Raw genomic sequence first — 23752 nt, 5'->3', positions numbered from 1 at the left:
ATAGATCCGAGACACATTGGACTCATTACTCTGTGTTTGCAAATGTCTGCTTCATACCGACACTCTAGCTGACACATACTGAAAGCTTGAGCTGAAAATTGTTTCTGTTGGTTAAATGGAGAAACACTGTTGTGTATTTTAGGTGAAATACAGATTGGAATTACCTGTTTAGATCAACACACAAATACTCATAATTTTTTTCTGCATATTTTATTGAACTTTCATGGATTTTTTTAAAAACCTTTTTTTACAGTGTTACGTTACATTAAAGTTCCCATCCCTTTCAGCATTTTTTGTTTGGGCCTGTCCCTGTCACTGCCTTCCATCCTCACTCATTCCCGCCTCCCATCAATTTGACAGGATGGTAAACTGCGTGGGTAGACATTTGGCAGTGTGGGGTATCTGAGGGGGTCAAGGCCTGTGCCCCAGGAGTGTGGTATTTTAATGGGGGCTATTTGTACTGACAAGCCTCCTGTGAGTGTTAAGGAGTGGCAGATTGAGAGGCTCTGACTGTATCTAATCACTGTCAGGAAAAGTAGCTGAAGAATGTGACAGACCCCGTCTCTCCTTTCAGTGTTCTCAGATAGCTTTTGTTTTGCTCGTCGTTGTTAAAGGTGAATGAAAGGTCTTTTTCCTATTCCTTTTATTTTTTCTTTTACTTTTTATTTGTTTTTGATGGTAACCAGGAGTATTGACTTGCAGGGTTAATTTTTTTATTTTTATTTTTTTCGTTTCCTCTTCATCTTCCATACATGGTTGCACAGAGCAAGCAGGTATTTATAGTGTATGTCCAAATCTGGAAACCTTTACACCTTATCTTTTTGATGCATCTGCTTTGTAATTATGCTCACCAGCTACCGCATTAAGTTCACTCAACTAGTTCTGACCCAATTTGCCTTCAGGAATGCATTGACCCATTAAAATTGCTGAAGTTTGACCAGGAAGGTAATGTGCTGTATGCAGGACATAAAAATGGCAAGAAGTTTTAATCCTTTGTGGCTTTGATCCAACAAGGGCTTATAGTCCATATTGACATGATAGCGTCATTTCAGTGCTGCAGATTTGCCAGGTGCACATCCATAATTTAAATTTTTCATTCTACAGCATCCCAAAAGCATCTATTGGTATGAGATCTGGTGACTATGAAGATTAATGGAGCAAAGCAAACTCATTGTCATGTTAATCATCACAATGAGACAGTGGGTGGGTACCACCAGCAACAGTTGACTTCCAAAGACGATGTGGACGCAAGAGAGAAAGGTTGACAAGTAATTTACCATGATTTCTGTCCCAATGTTTTCTGAAGTATCAGCATCAAGAGATTTGATACGTGCTGCTCATCTGCCAAATGAGATTTATTCCTCTAATGACTTAAGAAACTACGTCTTCTACTACTTCTTCCTCTAGAACAACACAAGAAATACAATTTCAAAATGAATTTTCTCCAGCTTTATGTGTTTAATCCACTTTGATAATCACCTTCTAAAAGGGTGTAATAGCAAATGTCATTTGGCAACTTTTGACCTTGATCAACCGTTTCTTGTATGCAAGCATTTATTGCATTAGATTTAAGTAAAAATATTCTTAATTGGTTTATACCAAATATTTATTTTTATTTTGTCAATTAAAGATTGAGCAGTCAGCTGAAAGTCTGTACGAATTTAGATCGCTAATGGAACTTTTCAGGTTCAGCACACTTGCTGCTCTGACTATCTTTTTCCCTTCGGCGCAGGACAAGGGTGGCCAAGCTTTGCCCAGGTGCCGTCTGTGCCATTGGCGCTAAAGCAAGGAGAAACTGGCACACTTTGGGCATGGCTGCAGCCCCTTCTTCCTCAAAGGCTTGCCTCGACTCCCTTCTTTCCCCTCGCAGTCCCTGCTGCTCCATAGCCCAGGGAGCTCATTAGGCCAGACTTCCTCTTCATTTAATCCATTTTTCATAGCCTAAAAAACAGTCCCTGATCTCAAAAATCCTGGCTAATTTAAGCCTGGATGTTAGGGAAAAGGAGTGGAAATATAGTTAAAAAAGGGGCAGGCTGTGCAGCCTTTTCATATCTCTGATGTCAAAATTAAATGTTTTTATACGGTAGCAGTATGGCCAGAATGGGAAGATATAGAGAAAGCTCTAATATGAAAATGTTTTGAACAGAGTTTTAGACCCCAATAGACATTATCCTATACCGTCCACTTTCTTTCCTCTTGTCTGTCGGTCTTGAGGGAGACTGACACAGTAACTTGGTCTAATGAAAACATTGGTAATAACATGCTCCCTATCCTTGTTCCGTTAATTATGTATCTGCAACTGGATACCAGGAGGCCCCCATTGGTTTCCTCACTTCTTTGTGAAAGTGAAGTTTCATTCGTAGCTTAGCGTCTGGTGAGGAATATGCAAAGGAAGATTTTTATAAGATTCCCCTTTTATGCTTGTTTTTTTTCCTGCGTAAATGAAACTTGTATGACTATAAACTCTCTCAGAAACACAATTACTCAAATTTCCAGGGTGCCTTTTTTTTGTATAAGAAGCATTTCGTCGCTCTTTGTCCATCTATGTTGCTAAAGTTTACACACTCGAAAGTTGTCCTGAGCTTTGTCCTTTATCTCTTCCTAGGAGGACAAAGAGTTTTTTTTTCTTCTCTCCTTCAGGAAACCGTCACAGCATTAATATACCTCCCAGGTTTAAAGTGTTGATTAGTGCCTGTCTCCTCAAGCTGACACATATTTCACCAAAGGTGTCAGATGAACATTCAGAGTAGGTATGGGGGGTGGAAGAGGAGTCGCTTGCATACGCAGCTAACTGATGTGGAGGAATTGCTAAGCAGTCTCAGCTGCCCTCTCGTTAGCCTCTGAGATGCCTGGTGACAGAGGTGACATAGTGAAAGTTGCCGTGGGTTAAGAGTGAGAGGGGGGTTGGTGCCCCAAAGGGTACCATGCCATGGCCGTGCCAGGCCAGGACCCTGTACCACCGTCTCCAGTGCATCCTCTGTCAGCATGTCCTATGCTCCGGGCCACAGCCAAGAGGGCACTGGGGGGCTGTCACGCGTCGTCCTCAATTACAATCAGGGAGCGGAGCGTGCAAAGACTGCCCACTGTCGCTTCTGAAAGCTATTGCTAAATCATATTTTATGCAGGTGTGAGGCCTTTTGAATCTCCATTTAAAACCTCACACTCTACCACAAATTGATTTTGATTAGTGTCTTCATAAGAGTTTTTTCCCCCCTTTAAACTCTGGTTGCTGTTGAAAGCTCTTTGGTTTAAGATCTTTTTCAAGAGATGAGTGTTTGTTTGACTGAACTTTATCTTCCTGTTCAACTCTCTGTGTTAATAGACAAAAAGCTGATTTAAAGAGGTGGATGCTGTCACTACAAATTATTTCAGTGGAGTAGGAGCTTAAAAGAAAATTAGTTGTAACCCAAATGGTCTGAAAGTGGATTTTGGTATATTTAGTTTAGATCTATTTTCAGTTATCTTGCATACTATATTGAATTAGATTATTCTGAAATATTTAATTTTAATCTTGAAATATAGGTAGAAACAAATATAGACTGGAATGTGGATAGTTGTTTGGCTTTTGGTTGTTAAAATTGTTTGAATTAATTTGAATTAACAGTATACATCTTACTCGTTTGTGCTGGAAACAGACTTGATGTATTTTTTTAGACCTGACATTAACAGACACTTCAGATAAAACCAGTTTAGAAGTAAGTGGATGATTCTGACTAACGCCTTTCACATTTGGCATTAAACTCTATTCTGATTGATCAGATCACAGGTCCCCATTTTACATGGAATAAGCATGAAGCCACATCACAAATTGGATGTGAGCTGAGCTATCAACAGACAAAATGTCAAAGGTTCAGTGTTTTTGTATCTAAGATACATTCAGTCAGCTGTGCTTCACTTCTAACACAGCTGAGAATAATTTTACTTGTATTGTTGTAGAATTATATCAATGACAAAGTCTTTAGCTTTCGAACTCATTAGCTCAGCCGATGCAATAATGGCAGAGGTAAAAGAAGTCGAACATTTTTGGCTAGAAAGAGCTCAGCATCAGCCCACAGTCACTATAGACATAAGATTTAAAACCACTAAACCACACCACTTCTGGAGACCCGTTGCTTCACCTTCTTTAGCCTAAGCACAGGGTACTCTATAAAAGTGAATAGACCTTTCACTAACAGAGTGGGTTCATGCTTTTTATGAGTCATTTTATACTGCATTGAACACAGCTGCTACATTCAACTCCAAAAACAATTCAAATAAACAATATACTGGTATTCTTTTGTTAATAAAATAAATGTAGTGTTCCGCAGTCAGGCTGAGTGTGGGTGGGCTACATTGTCTAATCATTCATCAAATAAGGATAAAGGTAAAGATAATTAATGCTCTGACATATTTAAATTTGAAATAATCTTTTACTTTTACTAACAAGTGTATTGTAAATTGAGATCATATCAATATTTCTGAGTGGCCTGGTCACTTGAATCTGATAATCTGTGAATGGCAAGGAGCCATTCCAGTCTCAGATATTTGCACATTTTAATGTCAAACTGTCAATTATTATCAGCAATTTAAAGATGCAATTGAATTATTTAGTCCCAATAAAGTCTCTTACACTACTTAATGAGTATTATATTAATAATTTTTAACATTCCAACTGTGGTCCAATTGTTATTTTCTGTTTGGAGAGACCTGTCTGATTTCATATCAAAACTTAACATATAGATTGAAAGAAAATAATCTAAATCTGTTAGAGGTGTGAATAATTGTGCACTTAATACCTAAATGTGAATTCTATCCACTTGCTATTTACTTAGTACTTAACTTTCTACAGTAAGTCAAGAAAAAAAGTATTTTTTATGGCTTTTAGTTCCAATTCCATTGGCTATGCTAAGATTATGTAATCTGAGCTAAACTAATTTGCAAATAACTTCTCATCTGCTTCTAAGTTTTAATTATTAATCAAAACTGTTGCTGTTGTTATTTATACACAGGTCAGAATGGAGATGGTGTGTTTTGATGTTTTCTTTGATTGACAAATTTTCACAGAAAATCTTACTTTAAAAAAAATCTGAGTTTTATATTTATTGTGTCTTTGGTGTTGTAACCTATCCAAGTTGTTTGTTGCTGTTCCCATCATTCATGATTGTATTCATATGCATTCCTCCTTTCTCAAATTTAACAAGGCCTCCTGGCTTAAACAATCAGTTTTTCCGCCTTCTTATAACCAGCAACATTATTGTTAATTATTTAAACTAAATGACATGCATGATTAATACAAAACAAAAAGGCATGTAAGGTCATGTTATTTTAGTCTTGATGGCTCCTTTTGTGAGGACTTCAGCTACTATAAAGCCCCACAGAGAGCTTCATCAGTTGTACAAACCCTCCTTTACTGGGTTGTAACATTCCTAAGCAGACATTTAAAAAAAAAAGTCAGCAAATGATTTTGTCCATCCCCCAGAATGAGTGTGTGCTCTGTTATAGATTAAAAGAAAACGACTTGCTTTCTAAAAAAGAGAACTCGAGACAAAAGGGAGCAGCAGGAAAGGGAGGTTTGAAAAAAAGAGATGGCTACAGAGTTGACAATTGAGTTATAATATCATGTCCTTTATGAATAATTAATTTGATGGTGCCAAGGGCCCTCAGAAGGTAGATTAAATTCGTTCTGCCATGTCTTAAAACTTAGATATGCTTCATTAGTATGGGAAATGGTGGCAGGCATGTTGGGTTTTCACTTAAGCTGCTTTACTTAATGATGAGGACCACGCGACACTTGTCAGCCTCATGGTAATGCACAATGTTGGATTAAATGTATTCTTAGCTTCTTAATTGGCAAATTCAAAAATGCTATGCATTTTCTCTCCACGCCTGCTTTCCAGGTGAGCATGGCAGCTTTTATGATGCGACGCATTATTTTACACACAGTTGTCTCAAAATTTGATCAAATTGACTTTGAGATGACTGAAAACTACCAGAAGATATTTCATTTCAGCAAAATCAGTGTCTTTATTAAAAGGAGCAAAATTTAGCAGATTCAAATATTTGAGAACAGTTTGAAGTCAAATTTCTTTGAAGTGTTGTTTTACGTATTCAGCATTTTTATTACAACTGAAGGTAACACCAGACACCAGTTTTTGGGACAATATATAATACTGCTGCTTTAAGTTGATTAGAGTGTCTAGATGTCTAATTATTGAGTAATTTATGGCATCTACTTTTCTGGAGTATATATAGGGTGTTGCAAAGAAGCTAAACCAGTATGGTTTAACTTATTTAGTTTAACTTATTTATGGAAAAAAGTATGTTATAATGTCCTGGATCTTTCATGATGAAGTGCCTGATGATGAAGTGCCTGAGGACAAAAGCAAGACAAACTGATCAACTTTGATGTAATGACAAGTAATCCAGGTGACACTGTTTGTTTAGACTGTTGAACATCTCACCCTGAATAATTGCATAATTGTCCTGCTATAATCTGACAGGTTCCATTGTAACAGTCATTATCTATTTTAGTTTGGTACTATCACTTAAAATATACTCAAGACATTTTCATAAATGTTCTAAGATTTTGTTAGCTGTCATATGTGAATGACTGAATCTTGACTCTGCAAATTAATCACAGATGAGATTGACATGCTGACATTTTATGTGAATTAACAAAGGCAGCAGACAGTGTTCTTTTCTTTAACACAGTGGCCTCAGTTATTGTGATCAGAAGCACCTAATGCATCCATTCTGTGTCTCATCCTACCTCGCTGTAAAAGCTATTTTATTTTTTTCACATTTCAAAAACTGGCTTAAGCATATTAAAGTACAAGCTAAATGTGGTAAATTTACGCACAGCAATGACCTTCTTTGATCTTACGTGCATATAAAACTTAAATCCGTAAAAAGCATGTTGTTGGTTTTTCAAATCTTTAATATATGCAAATTGAAGAGGAGTGTTATGTTTGTGGCCTACTACAGTTTCCAGGCTCATATGTAAAAATTATTTACTGATTTAAGAAAAAAATTGTGTTCAAAATTGTCATTTTTGTCTCTTTCATATGGCCTGCTCCTTTGATTTACAATAATGTCTGTTGGTTACGTTTGTGAACTTGTTTTTCTTCACCGCAACATTCCTGCAGATGGTCTACTCCCCCCAGTGATCGTTTGTCTTCATCCAGGGTTATTTTATTAATTATTGATTTAATGAGGAAGAAGTTGTTTGAAGTAATAAGTCTCGAATATGTTGGTTTGCTAAAACTTTAGGTGCGTGCATTCGGAGCAGGGCCAAAATGTTTTTTGTCAAATCAAATATTCATTTTTTAATATCTGCATTAGCTGACTGGAAGCATCCGGTGTGCAGGAAGCATCAGATGCGCATCTGAACAGGAGGTGTGATCAAGCGCTGATCAAGACAGTGCAGAGCTTTCTTTCTGTTTGCTTCACTCAGTGTTCACATTAGTTTTACAGTACATTGGGGCTGGGTTGGCAAACCCAACAAAGTGCATTTAACAAGTTATTTCATTCATTTAGCAACAAAAGCCTCTTACCAGTAGGTGTTGAGAAGTGCCAAATACTCTGCATAGAGGGAGCCTCCCAACAGGCCCTGTCAAAACATGCAAATGAGCTTGACGCCATGTCCGATTTTGACAAACATAATTAAGGTGTTTCAATTCAAGACATGTTAATAAGGAAGACTGCAGGCCTCCCCTAGGTCTTTATTAATCAAAAAGCCTTAAAGCTTTGTGTGTGTGTGTTTGTGTGAGTTTGTGTGTATGAGATGTGTGTTCTCAGATTTTATTGGATAATGAACTGTTGCAGAATGTTAGATCTCCTTTCGCATCTTTCGCTGAGTTTGAGGAGATAGGCAGGGAAGAGCTGCCCGAGGTGTGGTGTTGTACAGATAATTAAAAGGCAAGAAATTTGTGTTTCACACTTTGATCTGCCTGTCAAGTTTCTGATTAGAGAAGCAAATGCTTTTAATCAACAGTAATGTGATGATTAGCGTTCCTAAACTGTTAAATACGAATCAGAGGAGCGTCAAGTTTTCCCTTTCTTCTTCCCCCGCCTCTTTACATCCCTCCCTCAGTCCACTGGCAAACTTTTCTCCCTCAGTATCCACTTAGGGTTGTTAAATTAGATGCTGTGTTTGATTAGGACCAAGATACAATTTGGTTTACCCCCACAGTTGCTGTAACTCTTGCTACTCTTGGCATGAGTGCCTATTCCTCCAGCTTAGATATTCACAGTTGATCCTCCAAACCCAACAATTTGTGACTGTCAATAAAAATAAGATGTTTTGTTTTCCAACAAATCTACATAAGACAATTTTCTCTACTGTCTAGCATAAAAAGACTTATCCAAATTTCAAAAATGTAAAAAAAAATTTTACAAAGCATTTAAATACATAAAAATGAGTAAATATGCACAAACATGCATACGTACATACCAATGCAGACTAGATTTGCAGTTCAGTATTCACAGCTGCAACTTTTGGATCTGTCCCTGGCCCAACACCAAAATGTTTGCTGACAGTATCTGATTTGAGCCAAAACTCTTTCTGTCCTGGTTTTCACTTGATGTAATTTCTTCCCATGTTTAGCTGAGGGCTTAGCATATCAAGATGATATATGAAAGGAGAGAACACTTATATTAAATCACATATAAATCATTGTAAGTATGTGTTTAAATGTATTAAAGCTTCCCAGTGTTTTCAAAAGAGAGTTTATTGTACTGATTTTTTTTGTGCACTGCCTTGTAAAAGTATTCAGAGTATTCGTTTAAAATTTTTGTCACATTGCAGCCCCACAACTCAATGTTTTTTAATTGGAGCTTTATGTGATAGACGGACACAAAGTACATTATTGTCAGGTGAAAGGAGAAGGATACATGGTGTAAAATATATAGTTTTTATTTATAAATTGTAGGGGTGTGGCCAACTCTGTAGAGTTTTTGTTTGTAACTCTACTGAGTTAATACTTTATGAAACCCGCTTTTGCTGCAATTACGGCTGCGAGTCTTTTGGGGTTTGAGTCTACCACTTCTGCTCATCTAGAGACTGAGATGTTTTCTCATTCTTTGCAGAATAATTCTTTGCAAGGTCAGTGAGAGTAGAAGGAGAATGTCATTGATTTTCAAGTCTTGTGATGGACTCTCAATTAGATTTTGGTATTTTCTCTGACTGGCCCGTTGTAAAACATGAACGAGTTGGAATCTTTGGGTTGTTGTCCTGCTAGAAGGAGAACCCATCTCAAAGGTGTCCCTCCAGTATCCATTAAGTTCCATCCATCCTCCTATATATTCTGACCAGTTTCCCCATACTTACTAAACTAAATCCACCTCAGTGCAAACACAATGTCTCACTGTAGTTATGGTGTGTTCAGAGTGATGTGCAGAGTTAGTTTTCTACCACACAAAACATTTTGGATTTTGCGGGCAAAAAGATTCATTTTGGTTTCTTCTGACCAGGGAACCTTTTTTCACATCCTTGCATATTGCATAGGTGTTGTATTAAACACTCTTAAGAAACTACATTTGATTGTCATCCATCCATAATCTACACATCGATAAAATATTTTGTCAACTTGATGGACTGTAGCTGCCCTAAAGTTGAACTTTTCATAGCTGAAATACTGAAGTTCACAAAGGAAGGAAGAAAAGAAGGAATAAGATGCAAATATTTGTAAATTATGTTGCTTTGATATTGTCTAGGATTGAACAGTGGTCTGTGAGAAGCTTTGAATGTTCTCTAACAGAGGTGCCCATCTCCAATCACAGACGGATTTTAAGTGCGCTTAAAATCGCACTTTAAATGCGATTTTAAGTGCGCTGATACAAATGGGTGGCTGAGTACCAGGCCATCTGCAAACCTGTTTTGTGCTGTGATTGTTCTTTGACCCTCCCACAGTCTTTGTGCGATGCTCAAGAAGAACGCGGCAGATGTCACGGTTGGACAGTGGAGAAGTGAGAGGGATGTCCTGTCAGACCGTCAGTTCCCAAAACCACATAAAAAGTAAAAAAACTTCTAAAAGTACATGCGGGCTGTGTGATCCCACTGGCCCCTCACAGGGTAAAAAACTTACAGTGTCAAATGGACCCCATCTCTTACTGCTGAGGGTTAAACCTCTGCACTTCCTTTCAATTCACAAATATGCACTTTGTTTCGGCCAAGCAGATGCAGCCATATTAAGATCCGTTGAGGTTTGTGGTTGTAACGTTACAAAAAGTTCAAGGCAGTTTGACTACTTGTGCAATGCACTATGCACTTTTCCTGCCTCAGCTTAGATCTGATCATATTAGTGTTTTATGCTTATGAGCGGAAACACCAACATTCACAAAGCTTCTCGGCCAAAATTAAAGTCTAATTATTTTAATTGTACTTAAACTCTGATTTTATTGTTTATATTGAATAAAGTTTAATGTAGTAGTAGTAGGGTTGTTTTTTCCTATTATTCATGCACTACTTACTTTTTGTATTTTACTTGCTGTGTGGCCAGCACAATTGTGTGACACAAATGTCAACACTATGAATAATGCATTCACAAATTAGCTCATTCGGATACGAGTTTTTAATTCTACACTTCATTCATTCTTTTTTTTGTTGTTGTTGCAATTTTGGCCAAGTTTAATCAACACATAAAAAATCATTTTCCACTCCTTGAAATACAATTAACAAGTCAGCTCTGCTTGAGCTTCACAATTGACCAGTTGTGAGTGGCGGTGGAATGGGTGCATTTGCTGACCAGCCGCCTGTAGAAATTCCTTGTTTTTTTTTTTATTTTTCTATTTTTAATTGAAGACCTCCGAACATACTTCTCCTGCCCATGCATTGTTGCATGCGGGGCAATCACTGCAGGCATCCAAGTCCATTAGTTTTCATTTGGATGGTTCAGTGAGACTGGTTGATTAAGTCCAGGCAATTTGCTTGTAGGAGCCCTCATTCTCCACTCAATCCTCCTGCCTCGCAGCCCTTTGCCACCAGTGGGGTTGTCGTTCAGGTTAATTTAATCTTGTTTGTAAGACATTTTAACACAATAGCTTGACGGCTGTGTAGACACCTTGGCACGGCAGAGCTTGCCGTAATTTACGCGTTGCATAACTTTGCATGTGAATACAGCTGCTGCATTTGCAATTACACATGCAGCAAGTATTTTGATACCAATTGTCACTTTAGTGAGGAAGGTAATGTAATATTTGACTGGTAATGTCAAAGTTTAAGGTGTTTGTCCACTGGGACATGTTGGTATAGTTACGTTATGCATGTAAAACAAGCATTTTCTTTTCAAACCCCATCAATTTTCATTGTAGGACGGTTAAGGCGACTTCTGCTGTGGGAAATAAATGTAAATCTGGCGATCTGAGAATTTGACTTTGAGGTTGAGGTGAAGGGAAAAGTGGAGGGGGAGCTCAAATAGAAAGAAAATGTAGCTCTCAGTTCTCTCCACCCTAGTACAGCCTTAAACAAATAGTGTTATTACCAGCTGCTCTCCTTCAGGCCCGGTCATTTATACCCATTAAACTTGCGTCTTATCACCCATAAGACGCCCTTACGTCTCTCCATCCACCAATTGTCTGTAATCAGCCATTTAAAACACCAACGGAAATTTCTTTTGTGCTTTGCTCCGGTCTGACGGACAGGCAAACGAGCTGGGAGGAGGAGGGACGGCGGGTAGGGAGAGAAGAGAAGGATATTTTCTGTGGAATGATGAATAAGCCAAGTTGAGTGGCTGACTAGCAGAGATCTGTCTTAATCAGAAGTGATTTGTCAGAACAGGAGCTCTGCGGGGTCAGGGCACAGGCGATGAATAAAACACAGCCTGGCGAAGTGAAGAAAGGCCCCAGAAATTCACCCTGACTGCCCACCACGACTCAAATGTATGCGAGGGGAAGGGCCGATGCAGGGACTAACTTGGGATTGACTGGAATGGGCCAGCTTTAATCTACGCAGAATATTTCTTGGTCTGGGTCTTTTAAGTGCTTAATCTCTCGCCTTGGCTGCTCATTAATATCGCCATGTTAACATTACTGTTTGAGTGAGCACACTGCAAGAGAGAGACTGTTAAAATAATAATAAAAAAAAATCTTTCTAGGGACAATATGCTTCTTGAGGGAATCTTCTCGAGTTTTCTCTTAACCATGCAATGGTGGTTGTCGTTATTATAAACTGTCTGTAACAGCAACTCTTGAGTCCCCAGATCTGCCTCGCCCCTTTGTGACATAATGCTTGGCGTTCCTTTATTGTGAGCTATGTCACACTGCGAATGTGCTAGCCTCATGGCCTGTGGGCTCAGCAGTACAAATACATTCCACTGTGGGTAAAACTTTGATGGGGTGATGAAAGTGTGTCACCATGCAGTTGCAGACTTGAGAAGTCCTTAAAAAAGAAGCTTTTCTGAAAGCATACAAAGACAGGTAACTTTTCTCACCTGGGAGACGTATAAGTTGGCTGCTGCACTGTTTTTTTGGGTTTTTTTTTTGTGAGAGTTTGAAAGCGGGGAAATGTATGGTCCAACATTTATCAGGCTTCTCCTTGCGTCCCCTCAACCATCCATCGGGATTTCGTACCCCGTTTTCTGGCAATGTGTGGCTTGTGTTGAGATAGAAGTCTGTGTGGTAGCCCTCACAAAGTGGTCTCAACAGCTTAATGAAAAGAAGCTTTGCTGAGCCTCGGAGAACAGCGCTGTCAGGATTTGTACCCTGCTGACTCCGGGGGACAAAAACTGCTACCCACAGACAGAAACGGGTAAAACAGATTATACCTACAATTAAAAGTGACTTGAGAAACTTGACTCTCTCTGTCTTTGTTTGCTTTCTAAGCATCATTTTAGTTTTCTATGATTTCCTCAGAACTCGTAGAAATAACACAAAGATGTTCCCACTAAAATATTAATCAAAGAATTTATTTTCGGCTAATTGATGCAAAGTCTTAAAAATAAAAGTGGAGGAATGTAATATCTTTGATCCCAACACTGCAAGTACAGTGTTTTGAAAGAGTATTTTCTCCCCACTGATTTATGCTGGTCTTGTTACACCTACATGTTTCGGATCTTTTACAAATGTTAAATCAAATAAAACCTGAGTAAATACAAATAATTTTTTAACCAATAAATAATGTCAGAATGTCCCACTGTAGGCTTAGTGGACTCTTTGTTTTCATAGGGACTACCATCGCTACCAAACAGCTAAAATCAGTTAATACTTAAGACCCCCTCTAAAAGCAGTTATAGCTGCATATTTTAATAGTTCAAACACCAAATCCACCTTAATATGCATTAATACACACAGTGGAAGCTGCCTTAGCACTAATACAGATGTTACCTCTTGGGGGTACAGAGCATCAGCGACAAGGGAAAATGAATGCCCCACCTGGATTGGCTGATTTAGAAATGCCCACCAGTATCATGTCAAGTACCAATGCAATAGGTAGATTTTCTGTGAATAATTTGGAGTTGCATTACGCAGAAAAATCTGCAAATACTGACCTGCTAATAGATGGACATCCACTAAATTAAGTAATTTATTGATTTAGAACACTATGAATTACATCAACCAATAACTAGCAACTAACTAACTAACTTTTAAGACATCTTTGCACATTTTGTCTTCTTTGCACAATACACAGTGTTTTTAGAGCATGATCAGCCTTTTACGGGTGTGCCAAATTTAGGTAAAGACTTTGGCTTGTCCACTTAAAAATCTTTTTTTTTGTTTTGTTTTGTTTGTGTTTTTTATTTTGGGGTGGTGTAATTTGCACATATGTATATTATACTGCTGCATAACCCAGTTAGCTTAAGGTCATGATCTTGTGGCCAATGACTTTCTATTTTATGTTTGTATATTCATTCTAGCTCATCTTCATGAGCCAAAATGAATAGCTCATGAATAGGAAAGCTCCCCACAGCTAAACATCCCAGTTTTAGTTAAGATTAGCTTATTTAAATGAAATTAAAACAAGGAACCAAGAAAAGTGGGATCTGCTTTATGACCCACAAAATGTTGAAGAATCAGAGTAAAGACATTTCAGATTTTTAGTTAGTTTTGCTATTTTTGTTTCACAATCACAGAATACGTTGTTTAATAAACATCTGATATTTTTAACGATTTTTGTAGAATGGAAGGAAAACATAGATGTTCAGCTGAGATAGTGCAGCCAGAGTCTGCTTTGCGTGTGCTCTGGTCATGTTTTTAATAGGGATAATTCCCCATACAAGCATTTGTTTTGTTATTCTATTATATTTGATTTTGTATTATTTAGAAAAAAAACGTATTTTCTGCTTTTACATTACAGGAAGTAGTTAAATGAAGGTGCTCTGGTGCAGATGTAAATGTAATGTAATGGAATAATGGGCTTGTTAAATGGACCTTTGGGGGGAATCTTTAACAAGAGAGTCAGAGCAAGGCCTGCGGGCCAGGGTTATTTAAATTGTTAATAGCTGCTTAAACAGGCGAGGAATGTTTTATACGCTAACGAGCAACAAGTCAGGGACATTAACAGTAAATGAATTCTCCTTGCCGAGTTGTTTTATCAACTGTATGTTTTTCATTTAGATTTTCTTTTTGTAGTATCTGTGTTAGTTTTTGTTATAAATTATGTATTTATTTTAATTATGCTATTTTTCTGATATGAATATGTGACTTTGCAGGAGCTAAAAGCTTAACTTCATATGCTAGAACTTTTGTTGTTGCTTTTTTTGTTTTGACCTTTGAAAATCCTTTTTTTGCATGAGGTGACTGGTCTGCATATGGTGTTTATGAAGATATGATGGAAATAATGATGAATAATGACTGTGTTCACAGAAAAATTAACTTATTTTGTTTATAATAGGAGACGTGCGTGTGATATCGTTGTTTAAATATGTTGTTATGCTCAGGAATGGCTTCACATTTAGGAGAAGGTTATTCCAATAGAATTTCAAAACAGATTTAGCAAAAATTCATTTTTAACTAAGTTTGACAAATAGAGAGCAACCCAATAATGTGTTAAAACTTAGGATATATTCAGCTCACTCAGTGAGATTAAATACAATATTTGGTTCATGGGCAAAATGTATCCTATGTTTTGAGAAAACTATTAATCTATGAATCCAGTAAAACTTTTATAAATCCTAAATAGTGTACTCGAACAGTGGACCCCTAGTATTCAGGGGGGCTAGGGGCTATCCCTTCCAAAAAGCCTTATAGCTGCCTAGTTCAATAGTTGAAACAACAATTATATGTTACCATGTATAAATGCGCACAATGGAAACCATCTTAGCACTTTCTTATTTCTTAATTATTTCCACTGTTAGGTATAATCAAACAGTTGCAATTAAAATGAATGCTGCTCCTGGATTGGCTGCTTGGCGAAATTCCAGCCAATAGCGTGTTGAGTAACATAGTGCCTAGAAAGGTCAGACGGAGACCACTTCAACTAATTTTAAAAAATGGAGAAAACAACCAGCTGTAAATGTAAATGGTAGCTTCATACAAATAAACCACAGTCTCTATCAAAGCTTTCCATTCTACTTTGTCTCCAGTTTTTGGAACTAATGCTTCTTGCTCTTTTTGCCACCTGAACATCTTGTAACCCTAAGTTACAAAGAGTTCCTATTGGTCAATACTCTGGCTGGAAATCTTTTTCACCTGCAACCGCATCCATCTTTTGACAGAATGCAAACCTTTCCAATAATGCACTTGCTTTAAAAAAAAAAAAAAACTCCTGCAGTGCTTGTCACACACTCATTTATTAAAAAAAGAAGCCACGCCACCGACAGAGATGGATCGATGTGGTTATTTGTCTCTTTAACAGCAGATTTCCGCTTCAACTCCCATCCTGTTTGCCCCTTGTTCTTCTCCAATCAGTACGGGGGAGGGCTTGTATTTCTATGGTTATTAATACCTGCACTCAGTCTTTTAATCTGCCCTATTTGTCACATGTGACTGTCTGACTGCACTGTTTATTCTGGGTATTCTTCAATCTGTCTTGTTCCAGATTAGAAATTAATGAAGGCAGGAAGAGACACATTTGAGTCGGTTACAGTGTTAGAGGTTGTAAAACTGAAGGGTTGAATGGGAGGCGAATGTTGCTCATTTGACAGTGGTTTTTCTTTTTCTTCTTCTTCTCCCTGGTCCCTTTTCTCAGTCTCTCATTCTCCATCATCGTCTCCCTCTCTCTCTCTCTCTCTCTCTCTCTCTCTCTCTCTTTTCTCTTGTTTAGCTGCCAGATGTAACCCATTTTTGCTGCCCCCACCCCCAAACAGGCGCGCAGCACGTGGGCCCTTTGGTGTGCGGCACCTGTGTAGTGTAATACAGTCAGCAACTGTGTTGTTTATTCTGGATTTGTTTGGTGCGCTTGAAAGCCTGTCTTTGATCCATGCAAAGATTTGTCACTTTTTTCCCCCCTCATTTTCCTGATTCATCCCCTGTCTCCCTCATTTTTAGCCGCTAATGTGAAGTTGTCTGGTTACATCAATACTTGCATTGTTGTTTTTTAGTAGTTGTGGAAGAGGGCTACTTATTTCCTTTTTATTTTTTGTTCAATTAATGTTTTTACTTTCTTTCTCCTTTTGTACCAACATAAGGCTCAGAAAAATGGCACTGGCCACGGAAATAATCTGAAGTGTCTTGTTGGGGGAATGTAGGCTGATATGTTTACATCTACAACACAATAACGCAATAAGTAGAATGGAGCAGTGAATGCTGTAGTTACTGTCATATGTGATCCAGATTTTCTTCTCCATTGCAGGAAGATTTAACTGTTGCCATTTTTCTAAAGACTAAACAATCTCAGAGTCTAATTGAGGATCAGTCACGAAGGGACAAGCACATTTGGTCACAGTATGTGTAAAGAAATGAGGCTTGAAGCTGAGAGAAACTTTAAAGCCATTTTTTTTCAGCCTATTGTCCTTTAATTTTACATCTGAAGTATAAAGTGGGGACAGAACTATCTATTGCTAAGCAGATATTCAAACATATATGAACAAGAATTGTATTAATTTCCATCTGCAAAGCAAGAACTATATGAAAATAAAATATGTGAAAGGTGTTGAAAGTTGCTCACGTGATAATAGACAGCTAACCGTGAGCACCAAAGTTACAATAGGAAAGTCTCCAGCTCAAAATTGAGTTCATAAAGTGAATGTTTATGTGAAATATAAACTGAGAATCATAGTTGGAAACCCAACAATCTGGCACCCTACACAGGGACATAAAGAGCTCTGTGAATCGCCCGATCTGCTTGTACTTCTCCACAGTGATGATGAATGGCCCCAAAAATTACAATTTAAAAAACAAACATTTCTATCAGCATTTGTGTGCATATAATTTCTGCTCCTGATTTACCCAGCATTATTACTCTGATGTTTATGAAATTATGACAGCACTCCCTTTTTTTCATAACAACTGTGAGGCATGAACAATAGGGTGTTGATTTTTGGGGATTCATTCAACATATTCACATTAAAAATATATTTTTGTTTTCTTCTGAAATTCAAACTGTTTGCATTTTAAGGATATTGGCAGTATCAATACATTTATGATGATTGTTGTGTTTTCGAAGAGCCTCTTTTGTATCATAGAAGTATTTTTTGCATTTTCTCAACTCCCTTGTGAAATATAGGAAATTCAGGTTGTTTTTCATATTTTAAAGGCTCTGTAATATGATGAAATCTACCCTGTAAGAGTGTAAACAAAATCTTTTCTCAGTAGTTTTTCCACTCACCAGTAATAATACGTTACATTGTATCAAAAATTGTTGCTATCTTTTAGCTATTGCTGAACACACCGTTTTCTCATACTGCATGCCTTTTTTTTTCTTTTTTTTTTTGGTTTTGTTTCTTTTTTTTTTTGCAGAACAAGTGGGGCAGGAGATTCTTGCCAACCTTCACACTGATCGTGAGAAGATTCAGAGAGCCAGAGAAAGGGTGAGTACCCACCTGCCACCTGCTCAAACTGGGTCCTCTCTTCCAACAAGTGCATGCAAAACCGTAAGCTGTGACAGCTGGTTAGCATCGCTGTCATATTTTTATTTCTTTTGAGTTTGTCAAGTAAACACAAATTCTTGTGTATACTTGTGTGCCTACTGAGTCAGCAGAATTGGGCTGCCAAAACAAGTTGGGTGCCTATTTATGGATATCACTGCTTTCCAGTGTTGCAGATTTTTTTTTAGTCTCGAATAACTACACACAACACGCAACATCGTATGAAGTGTGATCAGGTTGCCTGCATTCTTTCTGTGGGAATGTTGCCTTTTCTTTGAGATAGGTGGGCTTCACCATGTCCTCTTCTTTTTTTTTTCTCCAGTCCTCTTTTACCTTTCACCAGTCTTCTCCATTTTCATTCTCTCCATCTGACTTTTCCTCAGAGAGTCCCTTCTAATCCTTAGCTCTGCCCCCTCCTAACACGCAGCCTGCCAAACGCACAGGTAGGCAGACACAGAAAAGACTAAACACAGAAAGGGGGCGCGGCCCCGTTGGCCCGCTCAACGCAGAATGCTTAAAGATCATAACATGGCAGCGGGCCTCGCACAGACGATTTCAAAGAAAATCAAACATCTCCTTTCAAAACGCTCCATAGTGTCTACTGAGAGTACCTGCTCTCTTTCTTTTTCTCTCTCTCTCCTGCTCCCCTCTTCCCATGAGTCTCCTTTGCTTAAACTCTCCTCACCACATGTACACAAACTCACACACGCACAGGCTGCTTTAAAGGAAGTTTGTAGAGCAAAAGTTAAGTTTAAAAAAAACAATATGTTTTTTTTTAACTTCAGTGCGATATGGTAACATATCGCACTGAATATATGTTAATAAGATATGTTACCACAAATTAACCTTTTTTTTCATACAACTCGTACATTACACAAACACACAAGAATGCACAGCTTCACATGTGGACTTTTGTTTTGACTTTTAAGCTTCAAATAGAAATCGACTAAGTATTTATTAATTTTTATTGCATGTGTTTTATATTTCTGTGTTTTATGTTTATGTCTCCCTATAGTGACATTTGAAGTATTTTAAATGTTTTTATGTATTCTGTACGGCACTTTGGTTCTTTTGGTAATTTAAAGTGCTTCATAAATAAAGATGGATTTGATTGGATTGGAAATGTTTCACCATGATATTATTTGAGTATGTAACCATCATCCTAGTTTATAGCAGGACTGGTGCTGTGATATAAAGGAAGAAATGGAAAAAGGTATTTCTTTAATCTGTTTTATTAGTCCAAATTAAAGTTAGGGGTTTTAGTCTTCATGAATTAGCAGAGAACAGAGAAAATTTTAAATATTCTCTTATTTGGCATGAAGCTGACTTTTAATCCATCTAGTCTACTGTTAAGTTTCATCCAGCTTTCAATGTGTGTTTGGCATCTTGTTTGTTTGGATCACCAGATTATCTCCAAGTATCAACAATGTGACCAAAAAGGCAGCCCTCCGATGAAAGATCATTGGTTAGAATAATCACAAACAGTCCATCTTTGGTCTGTAGCCAACACAGTACTTATGTAAAAACCCCAAATCAACAGCAAGGGAGCTGAGACACATTTGGGTGTTCCAAGGTACAATTTCAAACAAATCTCAAAAGCATTTTTTTTAAGTTTAAAGAAAAAATAGTGGATAAATCAGGCTATCCTTATGGATCAGGAAAGGTCCTGGCCTCAAGCCCGTTGGAAAATTTAAATAAAATGTCTAAAATGAGTGACTGTGCCTGAAAAAAGAATCTGTTTAAGTTGATTCTTCCATTTCTGATAAGAAGCGTGGTCAAACATCCAACTTCACTGCAAATTTCCAAAATGACCTTTAAACAGAGTAGCAAAAAATTTAATATAACTCAACTTTAAATCAAAGTCCTGCTTTTATAAAGTAATTAAAGTTGTTTATTGTGTAAGCTGCCCCAATTTTCTTTTTTCCAATTTATTTAAGCCTGAAAAAGTCCTAAGTTTAACCACCTAAAACATGTCATCATGCTATGATAACATGTTTTACCATAGCAGTAAATTAATGTTGATATTTAAGGCAATTTTCTTAAATATTTAATAATTGCTACATTTCTCAAATTGAGGGAGCTAACCGCATAAAGACTGGATACGTTTTTGAGCTGTGCTGGGGAAAACTAAAAGTTGAAACGGCTTCGGTTCTTTCACTCCATATATAGGCAAACGCAGTTAATTTTAGACACTCGACTGAACGCAAATTTTAGTTGGTTTCCATTTCAGGTTAAGGAAGGAGGAAAATGAAATGGAGGGGCGGTTTAAAGAGAGAAGTGTATTTTGGGAGAAAGTGTGAAGTATCTGGGGGACACATCTATGGGTAGAGGCAGACATCAGGCAAACTGCTGGACTTGTTGTCTTTGCCAGAGGGCCGAAACCCAAGGTCCCCCACCTCCTACCCTGCATCACATGTATCCTTGGCTCTGGCAACCTGCATCGCATCAGCCCAGGCTGCCAGAGGGTAAGAAGGAAAGATGGAAGAAGATGAAGAAAGTAGCAGCGAAGGAATGGAGGGAAGAGTGCATGAATATCAGAGTGGAAGAGAAAACGGCAACAAGCACGCTGCTGGATTCATTGTGTGAAAAGGGGGCGAATGGAAGAAGATGTAAAACAGAGGATTAAAAACAAAATGGAGCAAACTAATGAAAACATACTGTGTGTGAGAGAATTCATCGGAGTTATTATCCTGCAGAAAGATGGAGATAAATGACTCCCTGCTAAGTAGAGAGGAAATTCTCAGCAATGAGTATTCCCCGTTCTCCCCCCATCATCCTCTGGAAACACAACTACAGGTAGATGTTAGTGGCAGCTCACTCAGTGCCGTGTCAGCTTATTTTTTCTTTCACACCATGTTGGCAACATCTCTGCCAAATCATTTTACTGTTGAAGTCCCTAAATCTGATAATAGGGTGGAATGAAAACATTCCTGTGACCCCTGAGGGGATAAAAAAGGCTGAAGGAAAGAAAAGAGAGAAAATACATCAAGAAAAGGGAAATATCCAAGGCAATTAGTCCTGAATAGCCATGATCATTATTTCAAGGGTAGCTTCAAGGACACCTTATGCTTGCCATGTACGTCAAAAGTAAAGGTGCCTCTTATTCTTTTTTTTTCTTTTTTTTCTACACTATTCTGATGTTAGCTCTGCAGCAAGATGAGCAGAAGGCCATTTGAGCGACTGCTGTTGACTACATGATTAAAGCCGGGGAAGATTTCCGTTCACATTGGGAACAATTTATAGACTTTGAAATTAGAAAAAAAGAAAAGGCCAAGATGGTTTTTACACTCAGTCAAGCTTTTCCTGTGTGGGATAAATTGGCTCTGAGTGTTTGCTCAGTAGGTGGTTTTGTCGTTGGTTGTTCCTATACAAGCAAACATCTTAAAGGTAAAATATAGAAAGCTCCCTTTCTGGAGTCTTTGTGTACAAAATAATAGTCGTCCAAAAGAATAAAAGCGGAACAATAACTGCTCCTAATAGAAATTACTTTTCATCTTTGTAAGTAATTTAATAGTAGATGTTGTAAAGTAATGGAAAAACCAACTGACCCAGCAGTCATGGTTCTGTAGAAGTGAATCATTATTTGTTCATAATAAAAGCAGTATGAAGTTGTGTAGACAGGTGGATCTGATTTAATCTTACTGCTTGCTGCTAATCTTAATGCTTTCCTAAAAAAAAAAAAAAGTTGGCCATTCCAGACATTGTTTATATCTGAAAACAGTCTAATAAAGATTCTAATATTATAGCCTCTTCTGGGAAAATATTATACAGCACAATCTCCAGTGAAGACAAAGCAAACCTTCAACTAACTGTTATTGCCTCTACTAAACTACTGCATATCTACATTGTGTTTAATCGTGATTATCAACTAAACAGCAGCAGATTTAACGCAGTGATGTAGAGATTTTGTAGTTTTGTTTTGTGAAAGCAAAGAAAAAAGTGACATTTTGAATTAATATTCTCCATCGCTCTGAAAATTAAAAAAGCAGTGCAAAAAAAAAAAAAACGTTGGCATCTTCTTATTTTTAACATTACATTTAATCTATAGAAAACGTATGCTTCTTAATAACATGTCTTGTATTTCTTCAATAATCAGAAAAGGATTCATAGGTAATCAATGACTTTGATGCTTTGATGATTGTACCAAAGTGGATTAGTGGACAGAAAGTAAAATCCATTTTGCACTGCCTCTGTCTTCCCAGTTGAGAGAAACGGACGCCAACCTGGGGAAGAGTTCTCGCGTCCTGACCGGCATGCTGAGAAGGTAAGAAGCAGGTAGGGACACTGTTTCTGCACCTTTCTCTGTGCATTGTGCTTTAACAGTGTTGTGAGCTGTGAATGAATGAATAAAACAAACGTCTTTTCTTCTAACATCATAAAAAGCATAGCAAATAATATGATCACAATCAGTCAGCTGTGATAAAAATTGGTTATTTCCCTTCTTCCTGTTAAAGTTGTTAAGATGGGTCTGTATTATTTTTTTTTTGTTCTTGTTTGTAAATCATTCAGATGAATCAAAGTGCTGAGTGTGTGAGTGAACGACGATTAAAAACATGTGAGGTTGGATGGAATATCACTGTATTTTATGGCACAGAGTCTTGGTTGGACTGTAAATAGTACCAACAAGTTCACGCTGCACACGTCTTGTCTTCTTTCTTTGTTTTCCTCAAATCCAACTTCCACTCTTTGTTTCTATTGCTTTCTGGTTCGTGCACAAAGCAACCCCCAACAAACGGCACAAGTCCAAGCATTCAGACGCAGACATATCAATCGGCCTTGCATTATCTTGTGCCCACCCCTCCTTTTTGCGAACGCACATGGAGACACACGCGAACGCACTTAATACCTTGTCACATCTCCATTTCATAAAGTGCTGGTGGTGCTTAGCTCTGAACCGTGACGCCACAGTTTTGTTTCTTGCTCTCTGTTGTTTTTCTTCTTCTTCTTCTTCTTCTCCTTTTTATTTTCTCTCCTCCTGGCTCGTTGTGGATTTTGATTAAGAGTAATATGTAAATGACACCGACTAAATGTAAAATCCCCAGGCAGGAAGGAAGTGCCAATTGAAATAGATGCTTCAGTGCCCATAGACAATTTGCTGGGCGGCTCACGGGGCGACCAACATAAAGTAGGGAGAGGAAGGCCTGAGCAGGGCTGTGACGCCGACTGTAACCAATATTTCTGCATATGTCTCCATTTTGTCAACTCTGATTATGTGAAGAGGAGTGGGGGGGGAGGGAGGAGGGTCAGCTCGCCGGGCTTGTCACCCAAAGCTGTCCAGAAATCATTCATCATTCCCTCCTCCTCCTCCTCTTCCTCCTCTTCTCCCCTCCACCCCATTTGGAGCTGAAGTAAATAACACGCACTTATTTCAATATTATCATATTAATGTTAAAGTTCAGCTGTCACCTAATGGGAAGACTTAATCAGACGTAGCATTTTAAGAGGCACACCGCCGCCGCCCCCCCTCCTCCTCTTGATGTGCCTCAGCTCCTCTGGTTAGTGCCCTGCTGAAATCAGGATTTATGAGGGCTCTCCAGACTCAGGCTCTGACTGCAAACCCCTCTGACTACTTCCTGCCTTTTTTTTTTCTTCTTTGCATTTTATCATTGTCTGCGTAAAAGGTTGAGTTTTCATTGTAAACCTAACGTCTAAAGTCATTTAAAACCAGAGAGGCAGAACTGAGAGCAAAAATTACGCTCAGGATGCTTGAATGAGTTCTCTCTACCCCCTCCACCTCTGTTAGCGAAATGTTCCCAGTTTTTGATTAATCGTATATTCGTTTTTGATGTCACTTGCTTTGTCATTGCGCATGA

General features: G+C 38.0%; 1 protein-coding gene across 4 annotated transcripts in view; it reads left to right on the top strand.

The window, feature by feature from the left end:
- vti1a (vesicle transport through interaction with t-SNAREs 1A) overlaps nt 1-23752 on the top strand; it is a 134308-nt gene that overhangs the window by 68093 nt on the left and 42463 nt on the right. For 2 of the 4 annotated variants that reach the window (XM_008436860.2, XM_008436859.2), the window contains 2 exons: nt 17812-17882; nt 22142-22203. In XM_008436860.2, coding sequence (XP_008435082.1) covers nt 17812-17882; nt 22142-22203 — 133 coding nt within the window. Of the gene's footprint in view, nt 1-17811; nt 17883-22141; nt 22215-23752 lie in introns of all 4 variants that reach the window. The other 2 variants (XM_017310975.1, XM_008436861.2) reach the window with 1 other exon arrangement.

Source organism: Poecilia reticulata, linkage group LG19, assembly GCF_000633615.1.
Source record: "Poecilia reticulata strain Guanapo linkage group LG19, Guppy_female_1.0+MT, whole genome shotgun sequence".
In the NCBI taxonomy this organism is placed as follows: domain Eukaryota; kingdom Metazoa; phylum Chordata; class Actinopteri; order Cyprinodontiformes; family Poeciliidae; genus Poecilia; species Poecilia reticulata.
Note: the sequence above shows the minus strand (reverse complement) of the source record. Positions and strands in the feature narration are given on the sequence as shown.